General features: G+C 43.9%; 1 protein-coding gene and 2 long non-coding RNA genes across 4 annotated transcripts in view; all 3 read right to left on the bottom strand.

The window, feature by feature from the left end:
• Window positions 1-816: 816 nt before the first annotated feature.
• Window positions 817-3452, bottom strand: LOC309529673. The gene is made up of 2 exons (XR_014218280.1): window positions 3233-3452; window positions 817-1066 (listed from the first exon to the last, which is right to left on the bottom strand). It is a non-coding gene; the product is annotated as an uncharacterized lncRNA (long non-coding RNA).
• A 91-nt stretch (window positions 3453-3543) lies between these two features.
• The window catches only part of LOC309529575 (uncharacterized protein), a 64312-nt gene continuing 40967 nt past the window's right edge, over window positions 3544-26888 (bottom strand). For both annotated transcript variants that reach the window (XM_082217943.1, XM_082217944.1), the window contains 2 exons: window positions 13812-13928; window positions 3544-3689 (listed from right to left, as the gene is read on the bottom strand). In XM_082217943.1, the coding sequence (XP_082074069.1) occupies window positions 3613-3689; window positions 13812-13928 (194 nt within the window). In that variant the 3' untranslated portion in view covers window positions 3544-3612. The remainder of the gene's footprint in view (window positions 3690-13811; window positions 13929-26888) is intronic.
• LOC309529753 lies at window positions 19998-22086 on the bottom strand. The gene is made up of 3 exons (XR_014218417.1): window positions 21662-22086; window positions 20385-20501; window positions 19998-20071 (listed from the first exon to the last, which is right to left on the bottom strand). It is a non-coding gene; the product is annotated as an uncharacterized lncRNA (long non-coding RNA).

The raw sequence follows: 26888 nt of genomic DNA, 5'->3' as shown, positions 1-26888 counted from the left end.
TCCTTGTGCTGGTCCCAAGGGTTATCTGTGCGGCGAGGTCTGAGTCCAGTCTGAGGTCAAGGGTGCGGTATGGAGATTGTCTGGCAAAGCTGAAGCTGGGTTCAAGGCAGGGAGTAGCGTGAGGTCAGGAACTCTGGCAGAAGAGCAGGACAGGGTGCAGGCAGGAACAGTTTACCAACAATGTTGCTCCTGCAACCTGGGACTGGGGCTGGCTTTTACCTGCCCCGAGGCATAGGGCCACAGGTGACTCGCCTCTCCTGGCCTGGAGGCAAGCAGTCCTCCTGCGAGAACTTAGTTCCCTCTGCCTCTCTGCCCTGAGCCTCTGCAGCTCAGGAGAGGCTGGAGGGTTACCAGACCCAGAGGCAACCTTCTCTTCCTCTGACGGGGCTGAGAGTGGAGCACCTGCAGGCAATGGGTCCTCCATCACCTCAGGAGCCAGAGCAGACTCAGCTGGTGCCTGCAGCTGAGGATCCAGCACAGGTGAGGACCCTTCAGGCTCAAGCCCCAGCCCTGGCTCAGCTGGTTCTGGAGGCGGGGACTCCTGTGCAGGCTGGGATTCCTCAGGTTCAGCCTCAGAGTCTGAATCCCAGGCCATCACACTCCTGGTCAGACTACTGCTATGTGTTACACACGGCTGCCTTTGAAGACTGTTTGAAGACTGAAATGTCAGCTGATCGGAAATGCAGCTGCGAACTTTCTAAGCATAGCAAAAGCCACCAGGAGCTTGAGAAACTTCAGAACTGAGCAGGGAGCACCAGGAACATCCAACAGTATCCTTGGGACCAAATCCTATCTTGCAATGAACACTTCAGCTGCTTATTTCTGACAGGCATTTAATGAGAGGAATGCAATGCTTTTAACAATTTCTGCCTTAGCATATATCGAGCAGTCTTTGTCCCCCCCCCCGTGTGAAGTTCGGTTTCTCTTATCCACGGTTACGCATCTGAGTCTAACTTTTTGCAGCACTTTCTCTTCTCGCCACATTCAAACGGAAGTACTTCGTTGCTGGGGCAGTGTGAACTCTTATGGACGCAAAAGCCTCTCATCCTCTCACAAGCCTTGCCCACTTGAAGAAATAGAGAACCAAATGGTTAGTGGGGCCTCCGTGTGGAAGGTTAAAAGAAAAAAAACGCCATGCTCACATGATTAAGCCTAGGGCTAATCAGCTAAGCTTGGCTGGGGAGGGAGGGAGATTCCCAAGCAGCAAAGTGAGATGTTTCTTTTTGCAACAAGATCCATGTGGCTTGGCTCCTGCTTTTGCTAGCTAAGACCAGATCCAGAGCGCCAGGCGGCAGCAGCAGGGGTGGGGGCCAGACACCCACAGGAAAAAAATGTGGGTGCCCAGGCCCCCAAGGCCCCCTGGAGTTGGTGCCTATGAATCAGGAGGTCATCTCCCCCTTCAGAAATGCAGGGCACCTGCCTTTCTGTACGACCTGGATCATGGTTTCCTTCCTGCTAAATCTCCAGTTTCGCTGCCTAACATGAAGTGCATTTGTCTTTGGCTGCTCTGCAAGGCCAGCTGATAGGCAGCACGGGCTCATGGCTTGCAAATCGGGCAGGCAGGAAGCAGCCATTTACTTTGGAGTAAAGTGGGGGCATTTCTCGTCCTGCACCCCCAGCGCCGTCAGTGGCAAGGGCTTCAGAAACTGCCTGAGCACCTGGTGAGTGGGGATTCGCAATATATTGCCTGGTCAAAAAATATGAAACCGTTATCACAGTCTGGACTTCAAACCGACTTCAGATGATGTATCCATGCATCGCCCAGCCCTCTGATCCCACCCACTGCCATCTCTGCGCCCACCCCCACCCCACCAATGAAATATTGCTCAGCAGCAGTTGATCCTGGGGTGATCCTGGTGGGATGAGCTTGCACACCTGGTTTCCCAACACGCAAGCTCCTTTTCAAGTTGTGAAAGACTGGCAACATAAGGCCTGTTGAGGATTATGCATAATGGCCAAAGAATATACAAAATTCAGTCATTATGAGGCCTGCCGGGGGGTTGTATATATTGACCAGGAATTGTGCACAATTCCCTCTTCGCAGAAGGAGTACATGCACATTGTCCACGAGACATGGTGACTGTGCACAATGTCTGGTTATTGTCCAAATTAACCACTCAATTTATATTTCCCTGAACATTGCATATATATGGATTGTATATCTAATCAAGATATACTCATTGAAGATTAACAAACAGAAGTTGTCCTGGTTTCTGGTTTCAGGTTTGATCCCAGAATGCCCTGCTTTTCCTCGAGACATACCTATTTTCATCAGAGAAATGTTGGAGGGTATGGAGCTATGTGACACCCAAGCAAGCAAGATAAGTAACTATACAATCTTGAGAAGACATCTGAAGGCAGCCCTCTACAGGGAAGTTTTAAAAATGTTTTGTTGTGTTTTTATATATGTAGGAAGCCGCCCGGAGTGGCTAAGGAAACCCCATCCAATGAGCTGCGTATGGGCAGGGATTTGGATTAGTTGACTCTTGGGTCCCTTCTAATTCTACAATTCTATGATTCTTATTCTTATTAGTATTATTGAATAGGGAGTCCCTTTTTTCAGCAGATAAATGTTGGAGGGTATGACATAAGCTCATAGATTCCAGTGAGTAATATATATATATATATAGAGAGAGAGAGAGAGAGAGAGAGAGAGAGAGAGAGAGAGTTATCAACTTGCTCAACATCCCTTTTGCACTTAATCAATCTGAGCAACTTCATAAATCCCTGCATATTTTACATTAACTATACCGTTCAGTACATCCATCATAACTTATTTACACTGTTGAATTTATCTTATTGCTGCCAACGTTTTCAAATGTACACAATTTCCCCCCATACTGTATATTCAATAAACATTTTCCAATCTTCTTTAAACGAATGTTCTTCTTGCTGTCTTATTTTATAAGTTGGATCTGCAAGCTGTGCATGTCCCATCAATTTAAGTTGCCATTCTTCTTTGGTTGGGACCTCACTTGTTTTCCATTTGGGGGCTAACAAAACACAGCCCGCAGTAGTGGCATACATAAATAACCTTTTTTGACACCTGGGAATTTCAGTCTGAATTATCCCCAACTGAAAGGACTCTGGTTTTATTGGGAAAGTACTTTAGAAAAAACAAATTCAATTCATTATGGATCATTTCCCAATACTCTTTTACCCTTTTACAAGTCTACCATATACGAAAGACTTTTAAAAAATCTGAGCCTTTTCTTTTTCTTTTTCTTTTTACCTTGTTCAGCCTGGCTGGCCAGGGCCAGCAACAGCAAGGGAAGAAGAAAAAGGGAGAGGAACCTCATGGTTGAAGCTCCCTCTGATAACTCGAGGCTGCTGCAGAAAGGACGCTAGTCGGTGATGAATCAAGCTGAGAAGTTCCAGTTATTTATACAAGTGTGTGATAATAATAAAATAAAGGTCTCTGCTTTGCAGTGGGGCACCTGCAAGGTGTAGGCAATCGCTATCCTTTAGTACATCCCCAGCGTCAATCTTCTGCCCACCCTTTCCCCCTAAATTAACCTAGTTAATTGTGCTGAATATTCCTTGTAGGAGTTGCCTGGTACACCTCGAACTATCTGTACTAACTTGTCCTATCATTATCTCTCCTGTAACCTTTCAGAATTGCCATTCATCCTCCGACTGTTTGAAAAAGAGAAGGAAGGACCGTGGGTGATATCCAGCAAAATTCTTGCCTGGGTAGGAAGAAAGGGGGAGCAGAGTGGAGCACAAAGAGACCTGACTTATTTTTATTTTCTGGAGGGGACGGGACACTTTGTTCATCTGCATCTAATCACTCCCCTTTCTAAAATTTATTTATTGGTGTGTGTGTTTTTCTGTTTGGAAATCTACCAAAGAATAAAGTAGAATAAAGTCAAGATTAAGGGGTTGTGGTTTTTCAGGATGGTAGAGGGCATGTGTGCTGTGTCCCATTGTTCTTCTGATAGGAAATGTTCTGCACGGGGAGAATGGGTGGCAAAGATTGAGAAGAGTCGGGGTGGACTGAAGGTCCCTAATGTCAACTGAGGAATGTTGGAGGGTGTGCTGCCGCCAGAATTTCAAAATTTGGGTTGGGGGGGTGAGAACACCAGTCATGAGATAATGAATAATTAAAATCTGGGACATGGTTTGCACAGCTTTCATATATGATGAGAACAAGAGAGGGCAGACAGCAAGATAATGTATTAACCAAGAAATGAAGTCTTTTTTATAATGTACTGGAGTAAGAAGACATAGGAGAATGTAAAGCCATTTTTGTTACTTGAAACTTTTCAATATTATCTGTTCGTGTCTGGAATTCATATGGAAATGTGTTCCTATGCATTTAATTCTAGATATCCTTCTCTGCTTGTATTTTATTTTAATTGACATCTGTAATCATACTTTGTTAAGTTGTGAATAAATATATGTGAATTAAAGTTTAATAATAATAATAATAATAATAATAATAATAATAACAACAACAACAACAACAACAACAACAACTTATTTATATCCCGCCCTCCCCAGCCAAAGCCGGGCTCAGAGCGGCTAACAACAGTAAAATGATACAGCATTCTAAAATCATTTCATTATAAAATCAGTTCAAATAAGATTAATGGCAACCATTGGGCTAGAGTTCTGTGAGGATGGCCAAAGGAGGGGGTCAGACTGTGCCTTGGCCAAAGGCCTGGTGGAATAGCTCTGTCTTGCAGGCCCTGCAGAAAGATGCCAAGTCCGGCAGGGCCCTGGTCTCTTGTGACAGAGCGTTCCACCAGATTGGAGCCACAGCCAAAAAGCCCTGGCTCTGGTTGACGCCAGCCTAAGCTCCCTGTGGCCCGGGACCACCAAAATGTTTTTGTTTGAAGACCGTAAGGTCCTCCGTGGGACATACCAGGAGAGGCGGTCCCGTAGGTATGAGGGTCCTAGACCGTATAGGGCTTTAAAGGTTAAAATCAGCACCTTAAACCTGATCCTGTACTCCACTGGGAGCCAGTGCAGCTGGTATAGCACCGGGTGAATGTGATTCCACGGTGAGGACCCCGTAAGGAGTCTCACTGCGGCATTCTGCACCAGCTGGAGTTTCTGGGTCAGTCTCAAGGGCAGCCCCACATAGAGTGAGTTACAATAATCCAGTCTGGAGGTGACCGTGGCGTGGATTACAGTGGCAAGATCAGGGCGGGAGAGGTAAGGAGCCAATTGCTTAGCTTGGCGGAGATGAAAAAATGCCACCTTTGGTATAGCTGCAATCTGCACCTCCATGGAAAGGGAGGTGTCGAAGATTACACCCAAACTCTTCATGTATGGTGCTGGCACTAATTGCGCCACCCCTCGATCCCATATCGTCCCGACCCAGCCAAAGAACCTCTGTCTTCACAGGATTTAACTTCAACCGGCTCCCACATAACCATCCAAATTATGATTGAACTTGGGATCTTGATCACTAGGCAGCAATAGTCCTACTCAGAGTACACCCATGGAAATAAATAACCCTAATGGGCCTTCAGTAGCATTAAATACCACTCTCAATGACCTATGGACAACCAAAAGGTAAAGGTAAAGGGACCCCTGACCATTAGGTCCAGTCGTGACCGACTCTGGGGTTGCGGCGGTCATCTCGCTTTATTGGCCAAGGGAGCCAGTGTACAGCTTCTGGGTCATGTGGCCAGCATGACTAAGCCGCTTCTGGCGAACCAGAGCAGTACACGGAAACACCGTTTACCTTCCCACTGGAGCGGTAGCTATTTATCTACTTGCACTTCATGCTTTTGAACTGCTAGGTTGGCAGGAACAGGGACCGAGCAACGGGAGCTCACCCCGTTGCGGGGATTCGAACCTCTGACCTTCTGATCGCCAAGCCCTAGGCTCTGTGGTTTAACCCACAGCGCCAAGTGGCTCCTTAATAATCAGTGCCAGTTAGGTCATAGCTCCAGTCCAGGTTGAGTTCAGTCTATACCACCCGTTTTCACATAAACCAAGCTCTGCCTGGGTGCATGAAAAGCATTGGCTGCAGTTATCTGCTCCTGGGAATCGGTGAAGAGGGCTTCAGTCAAGAGGGATCTTGGAAATACCGGTATATGATGCGCTTCCACTGGATTCTTTTTTATTCTTTTTCCAGGTACATTCATGTGTTTATGCTCGAGCAGAAATCGCAAGCATTTCCAAAGTTCAAGGCATTCTGTGCTTGGTTGGAGAATGTTCACGGTAAACGTATTGGCTGTCTCTTTACTGATCAGGGCGGGGAGTTCACTTCTCAGCAGTTTGAAGCTTTCTTGACTGAGAAGGGAATCCATCATGACTTGTCAACGCCCAGATCGCCATGGATGAATGGGCTTGCGGAGCGAGCTAATCAAACATTGCTGCAAGGAATGAAAACCTTGTTGCATGATGCCAATCTCCCTGATAAGTTTTTGGGGGAGGCTCTGGCGAATTTTGTTTACACTTTTAATCGCAGATTGTCATCACCTATTGGTTGTACCCCCTATGAGAAGATGTTTGGTAAGAAACCCAACATCAAGCACATGAGAATCTTTGGTTCTGACATGTGGGTACACACCCCACAAAGCAACAAGCTTGGGAAGCGTGGGGCACGTGGGTTGTTCATGGGGTACGAAAAAGGTGCATACAGGGTATGGATGACTGACTCTAAGTCCATTAAGTTCACAAGGAGTGTTGAGTACAATCCTAAGTGGGGGGGGGAATGTGGGAATTTTCCAGAGTTACCCAGAGGAGGATGAAGGTGATGTCAAGCAAACAGCTAAAGCTGAGGAAGCTGCTGAGGATGATGATGATGATGAAGATGATGATGATCAGAGTTCGGATTCCAGTTCAGTGGGCGGCGCTGCTGCAGGTGTCAGTGACAGTGATGACACAGCAGACTACAAGAGCGCAAAGGCCTCAGTCAGACCATCTGATGCGTCTGACAATGAACTGGAAGAACCACTGTTCACCATTGGTCACTTTTCTCCTAAGAAAGAGGAGATGAGTCCAGAAGACTTGCGTCTAGTATGCAGATCTGAGAGGGCCACGAAGGGCAGACCTCCAAAGAGATTTGCTGATGAGTTTGCTAAGACAGCAACTGCTGTTCTTAGTAGCTCAGAGAAGGTGTGGGAACCTTCAAGCTTCAAAGAGGTTCAGGAGTTAACCTCTAAAGATGCTGAGCCTTGGCTTAGTGCCATGAAGGCTGAAGTTGATTCCTTGAATAGGAACCAAACTTGGGAACTGGTACCGGTAGTCCCAGGGATGAGACTGGTTGGCAGCAAATGGGTCTTCAAGGCCAAGACAGACCAGAATGGCAAGGTAGTCAGACACAAAGCCAGATTGGTTGCCAGAGGTTTTTCACAGGTACCAGGACAGGATTACCACGAGACCTATTCACCCACAGTCAAATATGAGAGCATTCGGCTGATGCTCAAGATTGCTGCGGAGGAGAAACTGCATGTTTCCCACCATGACATTAATACAGCTTTTTTGTACGGGATTTTGAACGAGGAGCTGTTTATGCTTCCACCTGACGGGATGCAGATACAGAAGGGAATGGTCTGTAAACTGCAGAAATCCTTATATGGTCTCAAGCAGAGTGCCAGGTGTTGGAACACAAAACTCACTGAGACGTTGTTTTCTCTAGGTTTTCACCAGGGCAAAGCTGATCCATGTGTGTTTGTCAAGGAGGAGGAGCAAAACAAACTGTATTGTTTATGTTTTGTTGATGATCTTCTGATGTTTTGGAAGAATCAGGCTTTTTATCAAAGCACCCTGGCTCAGCTGAAGGAGCACTTTGACATGAAGGATCTTGGTGAGGTATCCAACTATCTTTCTCTACAGGTGGAGAGGGACCAAGCAGTTAATTTTCTGGTACACCAAACACAGAAAATTGCTGATGTATTAACCAGGTTGAATTTGGTTGATGCAAACCCAGCAGAGACACCGATGGTGACAGGTTACCAGGTAGACAGTACTGCTGAAGCGTTTTCTGACACAATGCTGTACAGATGCATTCTAGACAAGTTGAACTTCATTGCCAGATGTTCAAGACCCGACATAGCTGTATTCACTCATGGATTGTGAATGGTTGATGCAACTGTTTAAGGACATCAGGGTGTCTGTGAAATGTCCTGTACAAGTATATCAAGACAATAGATCGTGTTTGGCTTTGCTGAACTCAGAGAGTTGCAAGCAAAGAACCAAGTACTTGCAGATTAAGCTACACCGTGCAAGAGAGTGTATTCAGAAAGGACTCATTCAGGTGTCCTACATGCCAGGAAATGAAATTCCTGCTGATCTGTTGTCTAAGGTTGTTAACAGAGAACAACTTAAGGTTTACGCACAAAGGTTGCAATTGGGTTGAACCACAGGTACTACAGGTTACACGGAAAGGGGGAGGATGTTAGGATATTTCAGTTCCACCTTAAAAGGGAGCAGGTTTTGTGAGTCACAGAGTCTGCGCATGTCCTGTTCACAGGATGTTTATGTTTCCTGTTGCTTTCGATTTATCTCTCTGTCGAAGACACTGACGCAGAACAGTCATGTCTTTCTTTGTTCTGATCAACGCTGAATAAAGTCTGTAGATAATGCTCGCCTGGGTGCGACTTTTGCTGTGCCTAATCTGCTGATAAAGAGTGTGCACGAGCCCTGGAATGTGGCAAGGTATTTCCAGGAAACTCGTGTCGCTAAAAGCTCATACTGCGTGACTACCAGAGATTGATGGATCATCCGGCAGCCTGCTTGGGGGGGCCATGATGGACTTTATCTCCCTGGCAGTATCCCAACAGTCCTACCCTCCAAGGCAGACGAAAACAAGCTCACAAGAGCCAGATGACTGGCAAGGGAGCTCAGCACAAAAACCGGGACAGCCAATCAGAAACTGGGATAGCTTCTGTAATTCTGTGATGTCCCAGTTGAATCAGGACTGTTGATGGATAAGCAATCTTGTCTTGATATCAGGCATAGTGGACCTGTGACCCTCCGATTGTTGCTGGACTACAATTCCCATCATCCATGAACTGCAATTCCCACAAGCCCTGGTTTATTCTGCGTGGGTTGAAGCCAAAGGGAGAGGGGGAGGAAATTATAAGCAGCATGAGGATGAGCTGAGCCCACTCAAGGTAGCCACCAACACTACCTCCCCCCCCCCCAAAGGTGTTACGATATGAAGGCAACGCAGCTGCAAACTGGTAGCTTGAAAACATCACATGATGTGGCTAGCTGTGGGAAAGAATCTTCCCGGAAGTTCACAGGCTTCAAGAGTTTGTTTTCTGAGTGTAATATGAGACCTTCCTGTTGCGTATGTGTGGGAAGTCTTTGTCACTTGCTTGCTGAAGTCTGAACTGATCGGACATGTTTTCTGTAGTGCTGCAAAGTCAGAAATAAAGAGATGTAAAAGGATTTCTGACTATCTCCTTTCCCTGCTAGGGAAGCAAGGAGGGAGGGGTGTGCATTTTCCACACTGGGAAATGTCGCCTATCGAGATCTATCCTGGACTTGCAGGGATTGCAGCCAGGGCAGATCACTGGTAAACAAGCCAGGAGTCTGGGAGAGTTGCCAGCCTCTCCCTAGGAGGCTTGTTTTCCAACAAAAGGTACCCTTTCCTCAGTCCATTTCAGCACCCCCTGCCCCAACCTGGTTTCCTAACATTGTTTATCCTTTCCACTGCTGTTTTCTTTCTCCTCCCTGGAGTCTTCCAAACCAGTCAATAATCCCATTGTGGAAGTATACCTGAAGGAGCATCTCTACCCTCATTATTCAGCCCGGACACGGAGGTCCAACTCCAAGGACCTTCTGGCAGTTCCTCCATTGGGAGAGGCGAAATTACAGGGAAGCAGGCAGAGGGCCTTTTAGGTAGTGGTGACTAAGGAACTAAGGGCAACGGCACCAGCGTGGTATTAGTCTAATACCTGAGAGACATGGGTTCATGGGAGAAAAGGATGTACATCGCCTTGAGTTCCTTGGTGAAAGTTGGGAGAGAAATGTATAAACAAACAAATTGAAAGTGGCATGGATATGTGTTCCTATGTGTTTAACGTCAGATATCCTTTTCTGCTTGTATTTTATTTTAATTGGCACCTGCAATTATAGTTGGCTATGTTATGAATTAATGTATGTAAATTAAAGTTGAAAAGAAAGACCCAGATCAATGATTGAGTCAGGGATCTTGATCACTATGCAGCAATAGCCCTTCCCAACTCTTCAGTCCCACCTCCCCCTGGCACCTCCCTGAGTTCCTTCTTTCCTTCTCAAAGTTCCACATAACACCCCTTCAGAAAATTCCGAGTCCTACTCCGAGTACACCCATAGAAATCAATAAACCTGATGTGCATTTAGCAGCATTAAATACCACTCTCAGTGACCTATGGGCATCCACAAGGCAGTGGCTCCTGAATAATCAGCTCCAGTTAGGTCATGGCTCCAGTCTGGGTTGAGTTCAGCCTATCCCACCCGTGTTCACATAACCAACTTGGCAGTGGAACCCAAGCTCTGCCTGGGTGCATGAAAAGCAGTGGCTGCAGTTATCTCCTCCTGGAACACAGGGATGAGAACTTCAGTCAAGAGGAATCTTGGGCAGATATGATGCGCTTCCTCTGGAGGTGGGCCATATAAATGCTTTTTTTTAAAAAATGAAAAAAATACAATTTTAGATTTGCAGGTTAATATACGTTTAATTAGATGATCATCTGAACAGACTGATTTTTATTTCATTGTCTGCTTTCACAAATGGATTGATCAGGACCACTTACACAAGCAAAGATCCAGAAGAATCAGTGTAGCCATCAGGCATTCACACTGATGGATGTGGGCTGCTCACTGATGTCACTCGAGGGCACAGCATTGTGCATTGAAGCCACAGTAAGCCGGAAGAGTTAGACCAGATGGGCAGCATTTGGTGAGTTCCTCCTGGCAGAACCCCCCCTTTCCTCTTACATTGATAATTGTCCTCCTGAAAAAAAGAATGAAGGAAATCTGTAATCGATTGCACTTTCAGGAGCCTGGAGTCAGATTGCTCACCTTCAGGAGATGAGGGAGGATCATAGAATTGTAGTGTTGGAAGGACTCAATGGAACATTTAAGGAATCTGTAGCAGAAAGGAAGAGGACATGCAGGCCCAGCCCCAGAAGAGCTCTCAGAGGAATTTGCAAGATCAGTGCAGACATCTCCTGGCCCATCCTGAATATCAGGATGGGCTGCTGGCAGCTGCTGGCTTTGAGGACTCCATCACAGTCTAGAATAGATCTATTAAATTATTTCTCATCTCCAGCCTCAGATTGCAGTTGCTTTTCAATTCATTTCTTCAGTATTTCTAAGAGGCAGAATGAACTATCACCATTGTGTGTATCTGAAGAAGTGTGCATTGCACACGAAAGCTCATACCAAGAACAAACTTAGTTGATCTCTAAGGTGCTACTGGAAGGAATTTTTTCATTTTGTTTTGACTACGGCACACCAACACAGCTACCTACCCGTAATTATCACCATTGTTGGCATTCAAGAATTCCTCTCCTGGTTTGGGTCCTTTTGGACCATGAGGTTTCCAGCTCCAGGTCTACTGGATATTGTGATGCATTTTTGTACTTCAGTTGAGGTCTGGAAAGTGCAGAATGAAATGGGACTCTTTGTTGCCAAATCACATATGTGTTCTTGCAGCAGCAGCAGCAGACTGCTGGCTCATCCTTTCTTACTCAGTGCTGTCTTAACATTTTGGAGAGTTAGATCAGAGCCGCCATTTTTTACTGACCATGGGAAGTGCAGCTTGCACAGTTTGCACCCATATGAACATCTGTGGCATCAAAATACCCTGTGCACAGATGAAAACCTTGAGGCTCTAATGCTTAAAAGAAGATGCAGAACCTAGAAGTGCTGCATCAAAACTGAATCCAAATTTAGACATCTAAAAATAGGGTTAATATACCTTGAGCGTATTATCTGCTACTCTGATCCATATACTGATCAGTGATTATTTCCTTTAGCACAAACAAAGCCCTGCTTTCTCCAGTGAAGTCGCAGAGTGTAGATCAGCAAACAGGATTAAAAATTAGCCAACATTTGGCGGACTTCCGGGTTGGCGCCATCGCCGAATGGCGGACTCCCTCCGAGCTCCGGAGGGAGTCTGCTCGGCAGGGGCTGGGTCCTACAGCGCCGGCGACGCGGGGACCCTTAGAAACCACGGGAACGGATCCCGTGGACATGGTGACTCGGCTGGCACCGTTATCGCTCTCCCGGCTTGTGAAAGAGCCTTTTTAAAGGCTACGGATCGGGCGCCGGGGAGTAGCGTGGTGCTTTGAGTCCTCCGCTTCCCCTGCCGGGCGCAGCCGCATGCCATTCGGCGGAGAGCGCTGGCTTCTTCCAAAGGAAATTCGGACAATTGATCAACAACCCGTGAGTAATTGGGCAACCGGGTTTAAAAGGAGGAAAAAAGAAAAATTTTTCCGGATTTGGCACGAGCGGGAGGGGATCCAAAAAAGGAAGTCAGTCCCCTCCCTGATTGTAAACATGCTAAAACAAGGACTGAGAAACCAAGATCTATTCAGAAGCTTATTGATGATAAAAATTACCAACTCCACGATGTGAATTATAAGAACTGTGCTGGAGGAGAGGAGTCGAGGGTGAGGAAAAAGCAACCCCCCCCCTGGGAACCGGGGCGATTCGGACAGCCTGGCGAAGAGAGATGGAGATTTTGACAGCTGTCAAAGGAGCTGTCAAAACTGGAAATTATAAAGAGGACCTTGCTACAAGTTCTTTGCTGGTTAATTTTGTTACAATTTGATATAAATATGGATATAAACTGTCGGGAAAAAGAAACAACAAATTGACTTTTGGATTAGAGGATACAAAGTTATTGTAATCCCTCTAGAGGGGATTTGGGACATTACAAGTGTCGTATGTGGAAAACTACTCTGGGATGTGTAAAGGTCTTATCTCCTGGGAAAGCTGCAGAACTGAAATATTATTTTGTCTACAGAGGTGACTATAACACAATAGAATCTTCCATTGAAGCAAGAAAGGAACTGGACGTAAGTCTGTGTCCCTGAATAACAAACCTCTGTAGAGACGTTAAATTTTGGAACAAGAATGTTTTGACAGCTGAACAAGACAGAAACCTGAGAAACCAAGAAATAAAAGAGTAGATGACTGAATACGACACGGAAAGAATAATGGGAGGAGCAACAAAAGATTAAAGAAAATTAAAGGCCTCTATTAGATTGGATTTTCGACGTTAAACATCATTAAGACAATCAAATCCGAAGAAAACAGCATGATGGACTGAGATAAATTTGGCTGTGGACTTAAGATCTCCAGGCCGACAACATACAGACAAATGGACATGGGGAATCAAAACCGGGGAAGGGAGGGGGAACCTTAGAATCCAAAGGCTTTGTAACCAACTTTTTGAATTTCTCTATACTTTCTATCTTATATTCTTTATAACTTAGATACTTTACGTTTCTGTTTTTTCTTTTTTTTTTTAGAAAGGGGGAACTCGTGGAAGAAATGAGAGCGGATCTTGGGGAAAATTTTGTTCTATTATAAGACGAGGAGTGATGCTAAGATGGTGTAAATTTAAATTGGTTTATGAGTATAATATATTAGGTTTAATTGGGGATGAGAACTTGTGGAACCAACTTGGATAAAGGGGAATACAATCGGGAGGGGAAGGAGGAAGTCCCAGAAAGAAGGTTATGAAAAGAAGGGTCTAAGTTAGTTTCTCTTTTTCTTTCTTTCCTTTATCTTTCTTATTTTCCTATTCTGTTATTATTGGAAATTTTAATAAATATGATTAAAAAAAAAAAAAAAAAATTAGCCAACATTTGCACGAGTGGGACCACCAAGTCATGGATACAACTTACTCCTACAGCAGCGTGCATTAGGACCACAGGGGACCCATGTAATCTCTCCAGAGGGACAGTTCACAGTCCTTGGGGCCAGGCAAAATCCTCCCAAGAATCCACACAATGGAGATCCACCTGTGCAAAAGAGAGGGAAGTAGATTTTCATCATTTGAGAGAACTCTTAGTGCAATACAGAAATGTTAATTTGACGGGTGTTTTGTTTTGAGCCTTGGAATAGCACTTCAAAATAAATTGTCATTATTTGAAAGGACTTCTTGTGCAAAACATAAACATTCATTTGACTGATGTTTTGTTTTGAGCATTGGAAGAGCACTTCCAAGTATGAGAGCCTGAGGTCCTGGACCAGGAAATGGGAGACCAGCCTTCAAATCCAGCCTCATCATGAGGCTCACAGTGTCTCCTTGGGCCTCTCAGGGTCGTCGTGAGGATTAAATTAGGAAGAACCACAGAAGGCATCTTGAGCTCCATGGAGAAAAAGGTGGGAGATAAATGCAATCAGTAAATACATATTCAAAGCCTTCTGTAACAGCACATCAGTATTATTATGTCCCATAATACCGATGGGGAGATCGAGGCGGAGAGTGAAAGCCTGGTTTACCCGAGGCCAGCTGGTGAGCTCAGGGTGGAGTTTTACAGATTTGGATTGTCAGGCACGGAAGTCCTGATTTGACTGATGCTCCGGTCAACATCATCAGTGTTACATAGAATGGTTGATTTGGGGGGGGATCTTACTTCCGGAGGCGGCCCCAACGGTAATGGCGGTCTCCTTCTGAGTTTGGAAGGGGAAGGTCCGCAGGAACCGGGTCTGTCCGCTACGGCGCAGCGGAGACCCTTTCAAAAACCGCCTGCGGCCGTGGGACTCGGTGGGTGCCAGAAGCGCCCCCCCATTGGTAAAGGGACCCCGCGAGGGGTTCCGGAGAGGAATGGGGGTGGCGCGGCACTGAGAGTCAATCGCTACTTCTGCGAAGCAAAGCCGCGCAGCTGTTGCTGGAGTGCGCTGACCTTTTTCCTTTGAAACTTCGGATTACAAAATACAACCCGTGAGTAAGATTTTTAAAATTGGGAGTTCAAAGGGTCGTTTCGCCTTTGATCGACGCAGGAAATTTGACTCTGAAGCGGGAAGATGTAAAAAGGAAGTCCATCTTCCGCTGTTGTAGATAAGATCAATGCAAAGACTTTTGAAGCTAGAGCTGGAGAAGTGGAAAGGACTTTAAATTTCATTGCCAGACACAAGAACCCCTCTTGAAGTGAGGGGGGGAAAGGAATTTCTGGGTTTAAGGAAGAAGTGAGGGAAAGACCACTGCCTAATCCCTGCTATTGGTCTGCCAGAGACAATAAGAAAGTGTTGCACCGTTTATGAACATCTGTTACTACTTGTGAATACTCTGCATGTGAGTTGGACACTGTTGCCTTATATTGAATTGTTGCCTTTACTGGAAAGTGAAAGCTATAAAGGTAAGATTGCCTTTGGGAAAATTGCCTGGAAAAGTAACATCTTTGCTGAAAGTAACATTGTTGCTAAGGTGCTCCCCTAGAGGAGGACTGGGACATAGCTGGGGTTTTTCCATTACAGCTGGCTGGAAAATTTCCCCATCAGAAAAGAGGCTTGAACTGTGTGAGTGACCTTGGGGTTTCAAAAACAAAGTAATGGATCAGGAAAAACCCCAGCCTACAAGACCAAAAACTAGATATCAGCAATGAAGACATTCCGTAGTGGCACCTCCTGAAAAGGAAGATACTGGGCAGTTCGGTGCAAAAAGTACAGGCCCTGAAGAGACACTAAATGCATCTTTAGACAAAATATTTGGAGCTTTGGAAAAACTGTCAACAAAAATTGACTTAAACACTACAACTATTAGCTCCAATACTCAAGCGATTGACCGCCTATTGCAGGACTCTAAATTGACAAGGAAAATTGCTGATGAGGCTAAAGAGAAGGTGCTGGTGGTAGAAGGAAAATTACAACCAATCAATAAACAACTAGAAGACCATAAGGCACAACTGTCTTTATTTGAATTGAGAGACAAACAGGCAAATTTAAGAATTAGGGCGGTACCGAAACTCGAAGAAGGCAAACTGTGTGAATTCCTCACACAGGAGTTTGAAGAATTTTGGGGCCTGGACTCAGAAAAGGATTTTAAGATACTGACAGCCTTCAGACTTGGCAAAGGCAATAAAGAAGGTAGGAAGAACAAGGTAAGGGACTGTTTGATTACACTCAGATCAAAGGAGGAGAGAGACAGAATATTAGGCCTACATTACCAGAAATCGCTGGAAATTGAAGATTCAAGAATAGAAATTTTTAAAGATATCCCAAAACACCTATTGGACCTCAGAGCTAACTACAGAGACCCGGTGAACTTGTTAAGAAGAAACAGCATCATTTTCAGGTGGGAATTTCCCCAGGGGTTGTCGTTCACGTACAGAGGAAAAAAGGTGAAGATAAGATCCGAGGAGGATAAAGAGAGATTCCTGAAGGACCACGAGGAGAATCTACAAAAAGAGGCAGAGGGAAAAGAACCAAAACTAAAACCAGGAGTTTTGGACCTGGCAAAAATACCATTGGAACTGGATAAACCAGAAGTGTTACTACCAACAGACCAAGAACAAGAATTGGGAGCAGTTGGAGGAGACACATAATAATCTCACAATGTCTCTGCAGATACTAAGTTGGAATATTAGAGGTTTGAACTCCCCTGATAAGAGGAAAAAAATCTTTCATCTATTGAAAAAGGAACAATTGGATTTGATATGTCTGCAAGAAACCCATGCAATCAGAACACATAGGAAAGTTTTAATCAACAAAAGACCAGGACAAGAATTTATCTCATCAGACAAAGTTAAAAAGAGAGCAGTGGTGATCTATGCAAAAGAAAATTTATCACCTAAATTTGTTTTTAAGGATGACCAAGGAAGATTTGTGGCTATTGAAATACAATATCAAGGTGAGAAATTTTTGATAGTAGGAATATATGCACCAAATGAGGGGAAATCAGAATTCTATAAGAAACTACATGAGACATTGTTGGACTTTATGGACTATAACATCATTATGCTGGGAGATATGAACGGAGTGGTATCGACAAATATGGATAAATCAGAAAGACAAGTGGTGACAAAAGATGGAAGACTACCGAAAACCTTCTTTGAATTGACAGACAATATGGACTTAATTGACATTTGGAGAACTAAGAACCCCCTAGGTAAAGAGGGGACATTCTTTTCTGAAGCCCAAAAGACCTGGACAAGGATTGACCAAATCTGGGTAACTACAGGAATGGCTCCTAAGATTCAAAAAGTGGAAATCTGCCCAAAAACTTGCTCCGACCATAACCCTGTGAAGATGGAAGTGAAACCAATATTTACTGGTTCCTTCAGATGGAGGATGAACGACGCCTTGTTTAGAGATTCAGAAATCACCAAGAAGGCCCAAAAAACTATAAAAGACTATTTTGAGATAAATTTGAAGACCACAGTGGAAAAAAGAATAATCTGGGACGCAAGCAAAGCCGTAATGAGAGGGTTCTTGATACAACAAAATGCAATAAAAAGGAAAACTCAAAATGAGAAAAAGGAGAAGATCCTGGAGAAAATAAGGGAAGGAGAGAAAAAAAATGAGACTTAAACCAAAATCCCAAGAGATTTTGAGAGAAATTAAGTTATATCAAGTACAATATATGAAAATGATAAACCAGGACATTGAATAGAAAGTTAAACAGATGAGACAAAAGACTTTTGAATCAGCCAATAAATGTGGAAAGTTATTAGCATGGCAGTTGAAGAAGAGACAAAAACTAAATACGATCACTAATCTTGAAGTGGATGGAAAGAACATACAGAAACCACAGGAGATTAGAAGCTGCTTCCAGAGATATTTTAAACAACTTTACACACAAGGGCCGCAGATTGAGTCTAAAATTGATCAATTTCTGAACTCAAATGGATTACAAAAAATTTCTCAAGAAAAGTTTTATTGAACTCTAAAATATCTGAACAAGAGGTGGAAGGCGCGATTCAGAATATGCAACTGGGCAAATCTCCAGGGCCTGATGGATTAACCTCCAAGTATTACAGAACTCTTAAAGACTATTTAATTCAACCTTTGAAGGAGGTTTGTAATGAAATTATGGAAGGGAAAAAGGCACCAGAGACGTGGAAAGAAGCTTACATCACACTTATACCAAAAACTGAGATGGAAAAGACACAACTAAAGAATTACCGCCCCATATCCCTACTTAATGTGGATTACAAAATATTTGCAGATATTTTGGCTAGAAGACTGGAAAAAGGTTTTGGCAGAGGTGATACATAAAGACCAGGCCGGCTTTCTTCCTGGAAGACACTTATCGGACAATACAAGGAATGTAATTGACATTCTAGAAAAGCTGCAGGTGAACATTAATACAAAAGCAGTTTTGATTTTTGTAGACGCGGAGAAAGCCTTCGACAACATTTCCTGGAGTTTTATGAAGAAAAATCTTCATGGGATGGGGGTTGGTCAGAACTTTGAAAATGGTATAGGTGCGATATACTCTGAACAAAAAGCTAAATTGATAGTAAATAATATGGTTACAGAAGAGTTTAAAATTGAGAAAGGGACATGACAAGGTTGCCCAATTTCCCCATTGCTTTTTATTCCGGTCCTGGAGGTTTTGCTAAATATGATTAGAAGGGACCAAATGATTCAAGGTATCCAGGTCGGAGTTAAACAATATAAGCTCAAAGCCTTTGCAGACGATCTAGTGATGACATTACAGGAGCCGATATCTAGCACCAAGAGGGCTTTAGAAGTAATCCAGGACTTTGGTCAAGTGGCAGGTTTTAAGCTGAACAAAACAAAAAACTAAGGTTTTGGAGAAAAACTTGACACCGACAGAGAGAGAGAGGTTTCAGAAGGAGACAGAATTAACACTAGTAAAGAAGAATGGCAGATGCAACTAATGGACTACATGGAGAAGGCGGAGTTGACTAGCAGAATCCGAGACCAGGAAGAAGACTCAGTGGAAGAAGATTGGGGGAAATTCAAAATCTATTTGCAGAAATATTGTAAAGTTTCTGAATGTTGATGAGATTGAAATGAATTGTGGGGGTTCTAGCAACAAGATAAAAACTAAGATTAAACCAAGAACAGGTAAATTAACGGGCTATGAATTTGCTGAATTAACTTTGAAAAGGGATACAAGAACGGGGGATGCGAGGAAGTCAGGAGAATATGTGAATTTAAGTTCTAAAATTAAGAAAGAAGGAATTTTTGTGTTTTTTTATATGTGCCTTTTCTTTTTATTATTAGTTTTTAATGTATGTATTTTTGTATTTTGTATTTTTGTGCTAAATGTGTGTATTGTTGTATTTTGCAGTATGCATTTGTGTTTTTCTCTTGTCCTTGTCTTTGTACTTTTTCTATATTTTGTAAAATCCAATAAAAATTTCTAAAAAGAAAAAAAAAAAGATTTTTTTGGGGGGATCTTACCGGTCCTCCTGGGATTGCTGTCTGGAAGGTCCTCGTTCGAATCCTCATAAACGATTGAGTTCCCATTTATCGGTCCCAGGTCCTGCCCACCTAGCAGTTCGAAAGCATGTCAAAGTACAAGTTTATAAATAGGTACTGCTGCAGCAGGAAGGTAAACAGTGTTTCTGTGCGCTGCTCTGGTTTTGTCAGAAGTGGCTTAGTCATGCTGGCCACATGACCTGGAAAAACTGTCTGCAGACAGATGGGGGCTCCCTCAGTCAGTAAAGTGAGAGGAGCGCAGCAACCCCAGAGTTGTTCGCGACGGGAATTAACTGTCAGGGGTCCTTTACCTTTACCTATTTGGTTATATATATATTTATTTACTGCATATATATCTCTTTTGTGAAAACAAAACAACTCAATGGATATCACTTACCCAAGCAGCAGATTCCGTTGCTGCCACAGGAGACCCCTGTAATTTCTCCATTGGCACAGTTTGTAGTTGCTGAATAATGGCAAGTTCCTCCTAATAGTTCACATATAAATTGCCCTGTGTAAAAGAGAAGGGAAATAAATTCGTTTCAAGGGGGCAAAGGGGTTGCCAACTACTTTTTTTCCAAACTAGAACCCTGCGTATTTAGTGGGATGACCAACTTTTACAGGCTTCTGCTGCCTCTCAAAATGCTAACTACTGTTTCATTGGCCAACATCATCTTACCAGTCCTCCTGGGCTCGCCGTCTGGAAGATCCTCGTTTGAATCCCCATGATCGGTTGAGTTCCCATTGATCGGTCCCAGGTCCTGCTCACCTAGCAGTTCGAAAGCATGTCAAAGTGCAAGTTGATAAATAGGTACTGCTGCAGCGGGAAGGTAAACAGTGTTTCCGTGCGCTGCTCTGGTTTTGCCAGAAGCGGTTTAGTCATGCTGGCCACATGACCTGGAAAAACTGTCTGAAGACAGACGGGGGCTCCCTCAGTCAGTATAGCGAGAGGAGTGCACCAGAGTTGTTCGCGACGGGAATTAACTGTCAGGGGTCCTTTACCTTTACCTTTATATATATATTTATTTACTACATATTTATCTCTTTTGTGAAAACAAAACAAGTCAATGGATATCACTTACCCAAGCAGCAGATTCCGTTGCTGCCACAGGAGACCCCTATAATTTCTCCATTGGCACAGTTTCTAGTTGCTGGGAATTGGCAAGTTCCTCCATATAGTTCACACAGCAAATCTTGCCCTGTGTAAAAGAGAAGGGAAATAAATTCGTTTCAAGGGGGCAAAGGGGTTGCCAACTACTTTTTTTCCAAACTAGAACCCTGTGTATTTAATGGGATGACCAACTTTTACAGGCTTCTGCTGCCTCTCAACCTGTTAACTACTATTTCATTGGCCAACATTAGCAAGGGTCAGATTGGTCCTCTTTTTCTGCAGACACTCCAGCTGATTCTTGAACCCTGTAAGGGTGCTGGCACTTAGCTGCACCCAGCCACTTGGGTGGCGTATAAATCATAAAATTATGATGATGATGATTACTGCTCCTGGGATCTTTTCAGCACAGCTGCCAAACCGAAATTTTACAGGTTGCTAATGGAAGATGAGAAAAATGAGCAGATAATGCACCCACATACCCACATAACTGGCCACTAAGTCAGCCTTCCTTCCATTCTACTGAAGGTTCCCCTTTGCTTTCAACATCTGCCAATCAGAATTACTGTTGTTCTGAGCTTCAGAAATACCTTGCCTCTGAGAATGGTATTTTCTGTCATCTTCCCAGTAGTGTTGCCAATGTGTCTAGCTCAGCTCACACCCAACTGTGCTGGCTATAGTCTTTCTCGGCTCCCAGCCAGATGCTGTGCTAGCTATAGTCTTTCTCGGCTCCCAGCCAGATGAAAAGAGGGTAAGGCCCACCCATTTGCCCAATGGGCACCATCTCTTAATTGGCTATGCTCATGGGATCCTGAGGTGGCAACTGTGGGCATTCTTTAACAAAGAAACTTGCTGGGTTAGGTCTACAATAGAATCCTTCATCAGATTTTTACTCTTCATAGATCCAGGACCTCTGGAATTAGGAAGGACTTGGGGATCATGGACACTAACTTTTCCAAATTCACAGCAATATAAATGACCACCATGGAACATGCCTTCTTGCTCATTCTGCATCCTGAACATTTCTGCTTTTGCAAAAGCCTTGTATTCAATTTCAATATTAAATATATTGTTAAACACTTTCCTCCTCCACCACCCCTTTTAAGCAGCCAGATAGAATAGGGAGCAGCCAATTCATGCTGTTGTTCCACCTACAGCAGTTTCTCAGGGTCTCTGGCAGGGGACATACCTGGGATTCAAGCTGAGACCTTCTGCATTTCCAGCAGCTACTCCCTTCCTGTGCCCTCTTACCTGCAACAACATGGAAGAGGATGAAGACCAGAGTAAAGCTCAGGTAGAGGAACCTCATGGCAGCAGTTTTCTCTGAGATCTCTGCCAAAGGGAAGGCACTCTAAGGCAGAAGGAAGTGGAGTTTGGATGGAACAAAGAGGTTCTCTCTACTTATAGCGTTGCAGTGCCAAATCCAGTAACTGTCAGCATAGAATCTGAACCCTCCAGGCCCCTTTCTCTTAAATCATCCTAAGCCATTTATTTATCTTGCACATTATCCTAAGATTTACCCACACAATCACCTTTCTCATATATTGACAATCTGTCCTGTGCTCCAGGCTACAAACAGGTATTTCGTGCAACTCTCAGCATCCAAACTCTTCTCTCTTAACTCATCCTATGCAATTTATTCATCTTGGAGAACTTCCTAATATTTACCTGCAGAACCGCCTTTCTCCTGCTCTTTTCTTTCCATATCAGTTAACAGATTTCCTGTCATTTCACAAAAGCTGTTGCCAACTTCACAGAGCCTGGATAGAAAGGAAGTGGAATTTCGGGTAAGAGCTCAGCTGTAATGCAGTTTGATACAACCTCTTTGGATTGGACTGTTCAGTTCGACTGCATTTGCCATACCTACCAAGAAAGAAACTTTTCAGTGTGCTTTTCTCCTGGTCTGTACCTTTTTGGATGCATTTAGCTTAACATGCTTGTTTTTGTGATTCATGTAGTTTTATGTCCATTGCCGCCATTATGGGCTTCCCACACAAACATCCACATAAATCAATGACTTCATCCCATCATCCATAAGTTATAAAGACAAGCAAGAACAAGAAATGTAAGAATTAACAAAAAGAAAGAAACCACCAAGAAGATATAAGGAGACAACTGTGAGCAGAAACATTGTTTAAATTGTTTTGATCAGTTGTACTCTGCTTTTCAGTCAAAAGGTTCCCAGAGTGGCTTATGTACAATTTAAAAAAAACAAAAAAGGAAACATGGCACAGGAAGGGAAAAGGGAAACAAATACCTGAACTGCTTACCAATTTGTAGACAAGAGTCAGCTTGACCTCCAGCAAAAGCAGATGCCATGAGCCCTACTTCCTATCTCTTCCCAAGAGACAATCTCGTGGAGTGGTCCATTTGGAGGTCTATCTTTCCTGCACTGCTTGCATCTCCCCTCGGAGCCTGTGCACTTTCCTTCCTTGGAGGTTTATAAGCAGAGGTTGGATGGTCATCTGTCATGGATGCTTTAGCTGAGATTCCTGCATTGCAGAGGTTGGAGTAGATGAGCCTTCAAGTCTCTTCATGAGAAATGTTGCTTTTTCAGATGGTTTTTTTAGAATAAATAGTGCTTTTAATTATTGCTTTTTTGTAAAGGTCATAAGGCCATAAGGATGCAACAATTAGGGATTTTTTTTATCCGGGGGTCTTTTAACATGATTTGTATTTGGGGGTTATTTGTTGTTGTTGTTTAGTCGTTTAGTCGTGTCCGACTCTTCGTGACCCCATGGACCAGAGCACGCCAGGCACTTCTGTCCTCCACTGCCTCCCGCAGTTTGATCAAACTCATGCTAGTAGCTTCAAGAACACCATCCAACCATCTCATTCTCTGTCGTCCCCTTCTCCTTGTGCCCTCCATCTTTCCCAACATCAGGGTCTTTTCCAGGGAGTCCACTCTTCTCATGAGGTGGCCAAAGTATTGGAGCCTCAGCTTCACGATCTGTCCTTCCAGTGAGCACTCAGGGCTGATTTCCTTCAGAATGGAGAGGTTTGATCTTCTTGCAGTCCATGGGACTCTCAAGAGTCTCCTCCAGCACCATAATTCAAAAGCATCAATTCTTCGGCGATCAGCCTTCTTTATGGTCCAGCTCTCACCTCCATACATCACTACTGGGAAAACCATGGCTTTCACTATACGGACCTTTGTTGGCAAGGTGATGTCTCTGCTTTTCAAGATGTTGTCTAGGTTTGCCATCGCCTTTCTCCCAAGGAGCAGGCATCTTTTAATTTCGTGACTGCTGTCACCATCTGCACTGATCATGGAGCCCAAGAAAGTAAAATCTCTCACTGCCTCCATTTCTTCCTCATCTATTTGCCAGGAGGTGATGGGCCCAGTGGCCATGATCTTCGTTTTTTTGATGTTGAGCTTCAGACCATATTTTGCGCTCTCCTCTTTCACCCTCAATAAAAGGTTCTTTAATTCCTCTTCACTTTCTGCCATCAAGGTTGTGTCATCTGCATATCTGAGGTTGTTGATATTTCTTCCGGCAATCTTAATTCCGGCTTGGGATTCATCCAGCCCAGCCTTTCGCATGATGAATTCTGCATATAAGTTAAATAAGCAGGGAGACAATATACAGCCTTGCCGTACTCCTTTCCCAATTTGGAACCACTCAGTTGTTCCATATCCAGTTCTAACTGTAGCTTCTAGTCCCACATAGAGATTTCGCAGGAGACAGATGAGGTGATCAGGCACTCCCATTTCTTTAAGAACTTGCCATAGTTTGCTGTGGTCAACGCAGTCAAAGGCTTTTGCATAGTCAATGAAGCAGAAGTAGATGTCTTTCTGGAACTCTCTAGCTTTCTCCATAATCCAGCGCATGTTTGCAATTTGGTCTCTGGTTCCTCTGCCTCTTCTAAATCCAGCTTGCACTTCTGGGAGTTCTCGGTCCACATACTGCTTGAGCCTTCCTTGTAGAATTTTAAGCATAACCTTGCTAGCATGTGAAATGAGTGAAATTGTGCGGTAGTTGGAGCATTCTTTGGCACTGCCTTTCTTTGGGATTGGAATGTAGACTGATCTTCTCCAATCCTCTGGCCACTGCTGAGTTTTCCAAACTTGCTGGCATATTGAGTGTAGCACCTTAACAGCATCATCTTTTAAAATTTTAAACAGTTCAGCTGGAATACCATCACTTCCACTGGCCTTGTTATTTGCAGTGCTTTCTAAGGCCCATTTGACTTCACTCTCCAGGATGTCTGGCTCAAGGTCAGCAACCACACTACCTGGGGTGTACGAGACATCCATATATTTCTGGTATAATTCCTCTGTGTATTCTTGCCACCTCTTCTTGATGTCTTCTGCTTCAGTTAGATCTTTACCACTTTTGTCCTTTATTATGGTAATCTTTGTACGAAATGTTCCTTTCATATTTCCGATTTTCTTGAACAGATCTCTGGTTCTTCCCATTCTGTTGCTTTCCTCTATTTCTTTGCATTGCTCGTTTAAGAAGGCCTTCTTGTCTCTCCTTGCTGTTCTTTGGAAATCTGCATTCAATTTCCTGTATCTTTCACTATCTCCCTCGCATTTTGCTTGCCTTCTCTCCCCCGCTATTTGTAAGGCCTCGTTGGACAGCCACTTTGCTTTCTTGCATTTCTTTTTCATTGGGATGGTTTTAGTTGCTGCCTCCTGTATAATGTTGCGAGCCTCCATCCATAGTTCTTCAGGCACTCTGTCCAGCAAATCTAAATCCTTAAACCTGTTCCTCACTTCCACTGTGTATTCATAAGGGATTTGGTTTAGATTGTATCTTACCTGTCCAGTGGTTTTTCCTGCTTTCTTCAGTTTAAGCTTGAATTTTGCTATAAGGAGCTGATGATCTGAGCCACAGTCAGCTCCAGGTCTTGTTTTTGCTGACTGTATAGAGCTTCTCCATCTTTGGCTGCAGAGAATATAATCAATCTGATTTCGATGTTGCCCATCTGGGGATGTCCATGTATAGAGTCGTCTCTTGTGTTGTTGGAAAAGCGTGTTTGTGATGACCAGCTTGTTCTCTTGACAGAACTCTATTAGCCTTTGCCCTGCTTCGTTTTGATCTCCAAGGCCAAACTTGCCAGTTGTTCCTTTTATCTCTTGATTCCCTACTTTAGCATTCCAATCCCCTATAATGAGCAGAACATCCTTCTTTGGTGTCACTTCGATAAGGTTTTGTAAGTCTTCATAGAACTGGTCAATTTCAGTTTCTTCAGCACCAGTAGTTGGTGCATAAACTTGGATTACTGTGATGTTAAAAGGTCTGCCTTGGATTCGTATCGAGATCATTCTATCATTTTTGAGACTGCATCCCAGTACAGCTTTCGCCACTCTTTTGTTGACTATGAGGGCCACTCCATTTCTCTTACGGGTTTCTTGCCCACAGTAGTAGATATGGTAGTCATCCGAACTGAATTCGCCCATTCCCGTCCATTTTAGCTCACTGATGCCCAGGATGTCAATATTTATTCTTGCCATCTCATTTTTGACCACATCCAACTTACCCAGGTTCATGGTTCTTACATTCCAGGTTCCTATGCAATATTTTTCTTTACAGCATTGGACTTTCCTTTCGCTTCCATGCATATCCACAACTGAGCGTCCTTTCGGCTTTGGCCCAGCCGCTTCATCAGCTCTGGATCTACTTGTACTTGTCCTCCGCTCTTCCCCAGTAGCATGTTGGACACCTTCCGACCTGAGGGGCTCATCTTCCAGTGTCATAACTTTTATATGCCTGTTGTCTTTGTCCATGGAGTTTTCTTGGCAGGGATACTGGAGTGGCTTGCCGATTCCTACTCCAGGTGGATCACGTTTGGTCAAAACTCTCCACTATGACCTGTTCATCTTGTGTGCCCTGCTCGGCGTAGTTCATAGCTTCTCTGAGTTCTTCAAGCCCCTTCGCCACGGCAAGGCAGTGATCCATGAAGGGGAGGCAGTGATCCATGAAGGGGGGGGGGGTTATTTATAGGGTGCTATATCTTTAGGAGCTTCTGGCTTAAGAATTCTAGCAAGAAGAACAGGTGTTTGCATGCTTCAATAAGTTTGTTCTTGGAACCTAGACATTAAACCTGCTTTCACATGTGGCTAAAAACAACTTGTGGTTAATAGTGCTTGTGAGGGAGTCTGACAAACAGGGGAATTTTAGGATTGTAATCAGGCGGTCGTGAAATCCTTGACCTCTGCGCACAGAGGAGGGGCTTGCGCTCGGACAAGGAATATATACATGTGTTCTGTTCAAATGAGGTGTGCCTGCTTTGGTCACCCATCTTGCAAATATGTTTTTTTTTTGTGATCACTAAAATAAATTCATGCTGCTTCATCGAGTTTGCTCAGAATTAATTTCAAGGGTCCCAACCGGGACCTGTGTTTTTATATCTCACCCCTTCCAACTCTGCAATTCTATCATTCTATGATTCTAAGAAGATTTATTCCCAGTGGCTATGAATAATCTGTGATTAAATACATGTGAAAACTGTAGTGATGCCCTTAGGCTGA

This window comes from Podarcis vaucheri, assembly GCF_965113315.1.
Source record: "Podarcis vaucheri genome assembly, chromosome: 3".
Taxonomy (NCBI): domain Eukaryota; kingdom Metazoa; phylum Chordata; class Lepidosauria; order Squamata; family Lacertidae; genus Podarcis; species Podarcis vaucheri.
The sequence above is the reverse complement of the archived record's forward strand: the minus strand, read 5'-3'. Positions and strand labels throughout refer to the sequence as shown.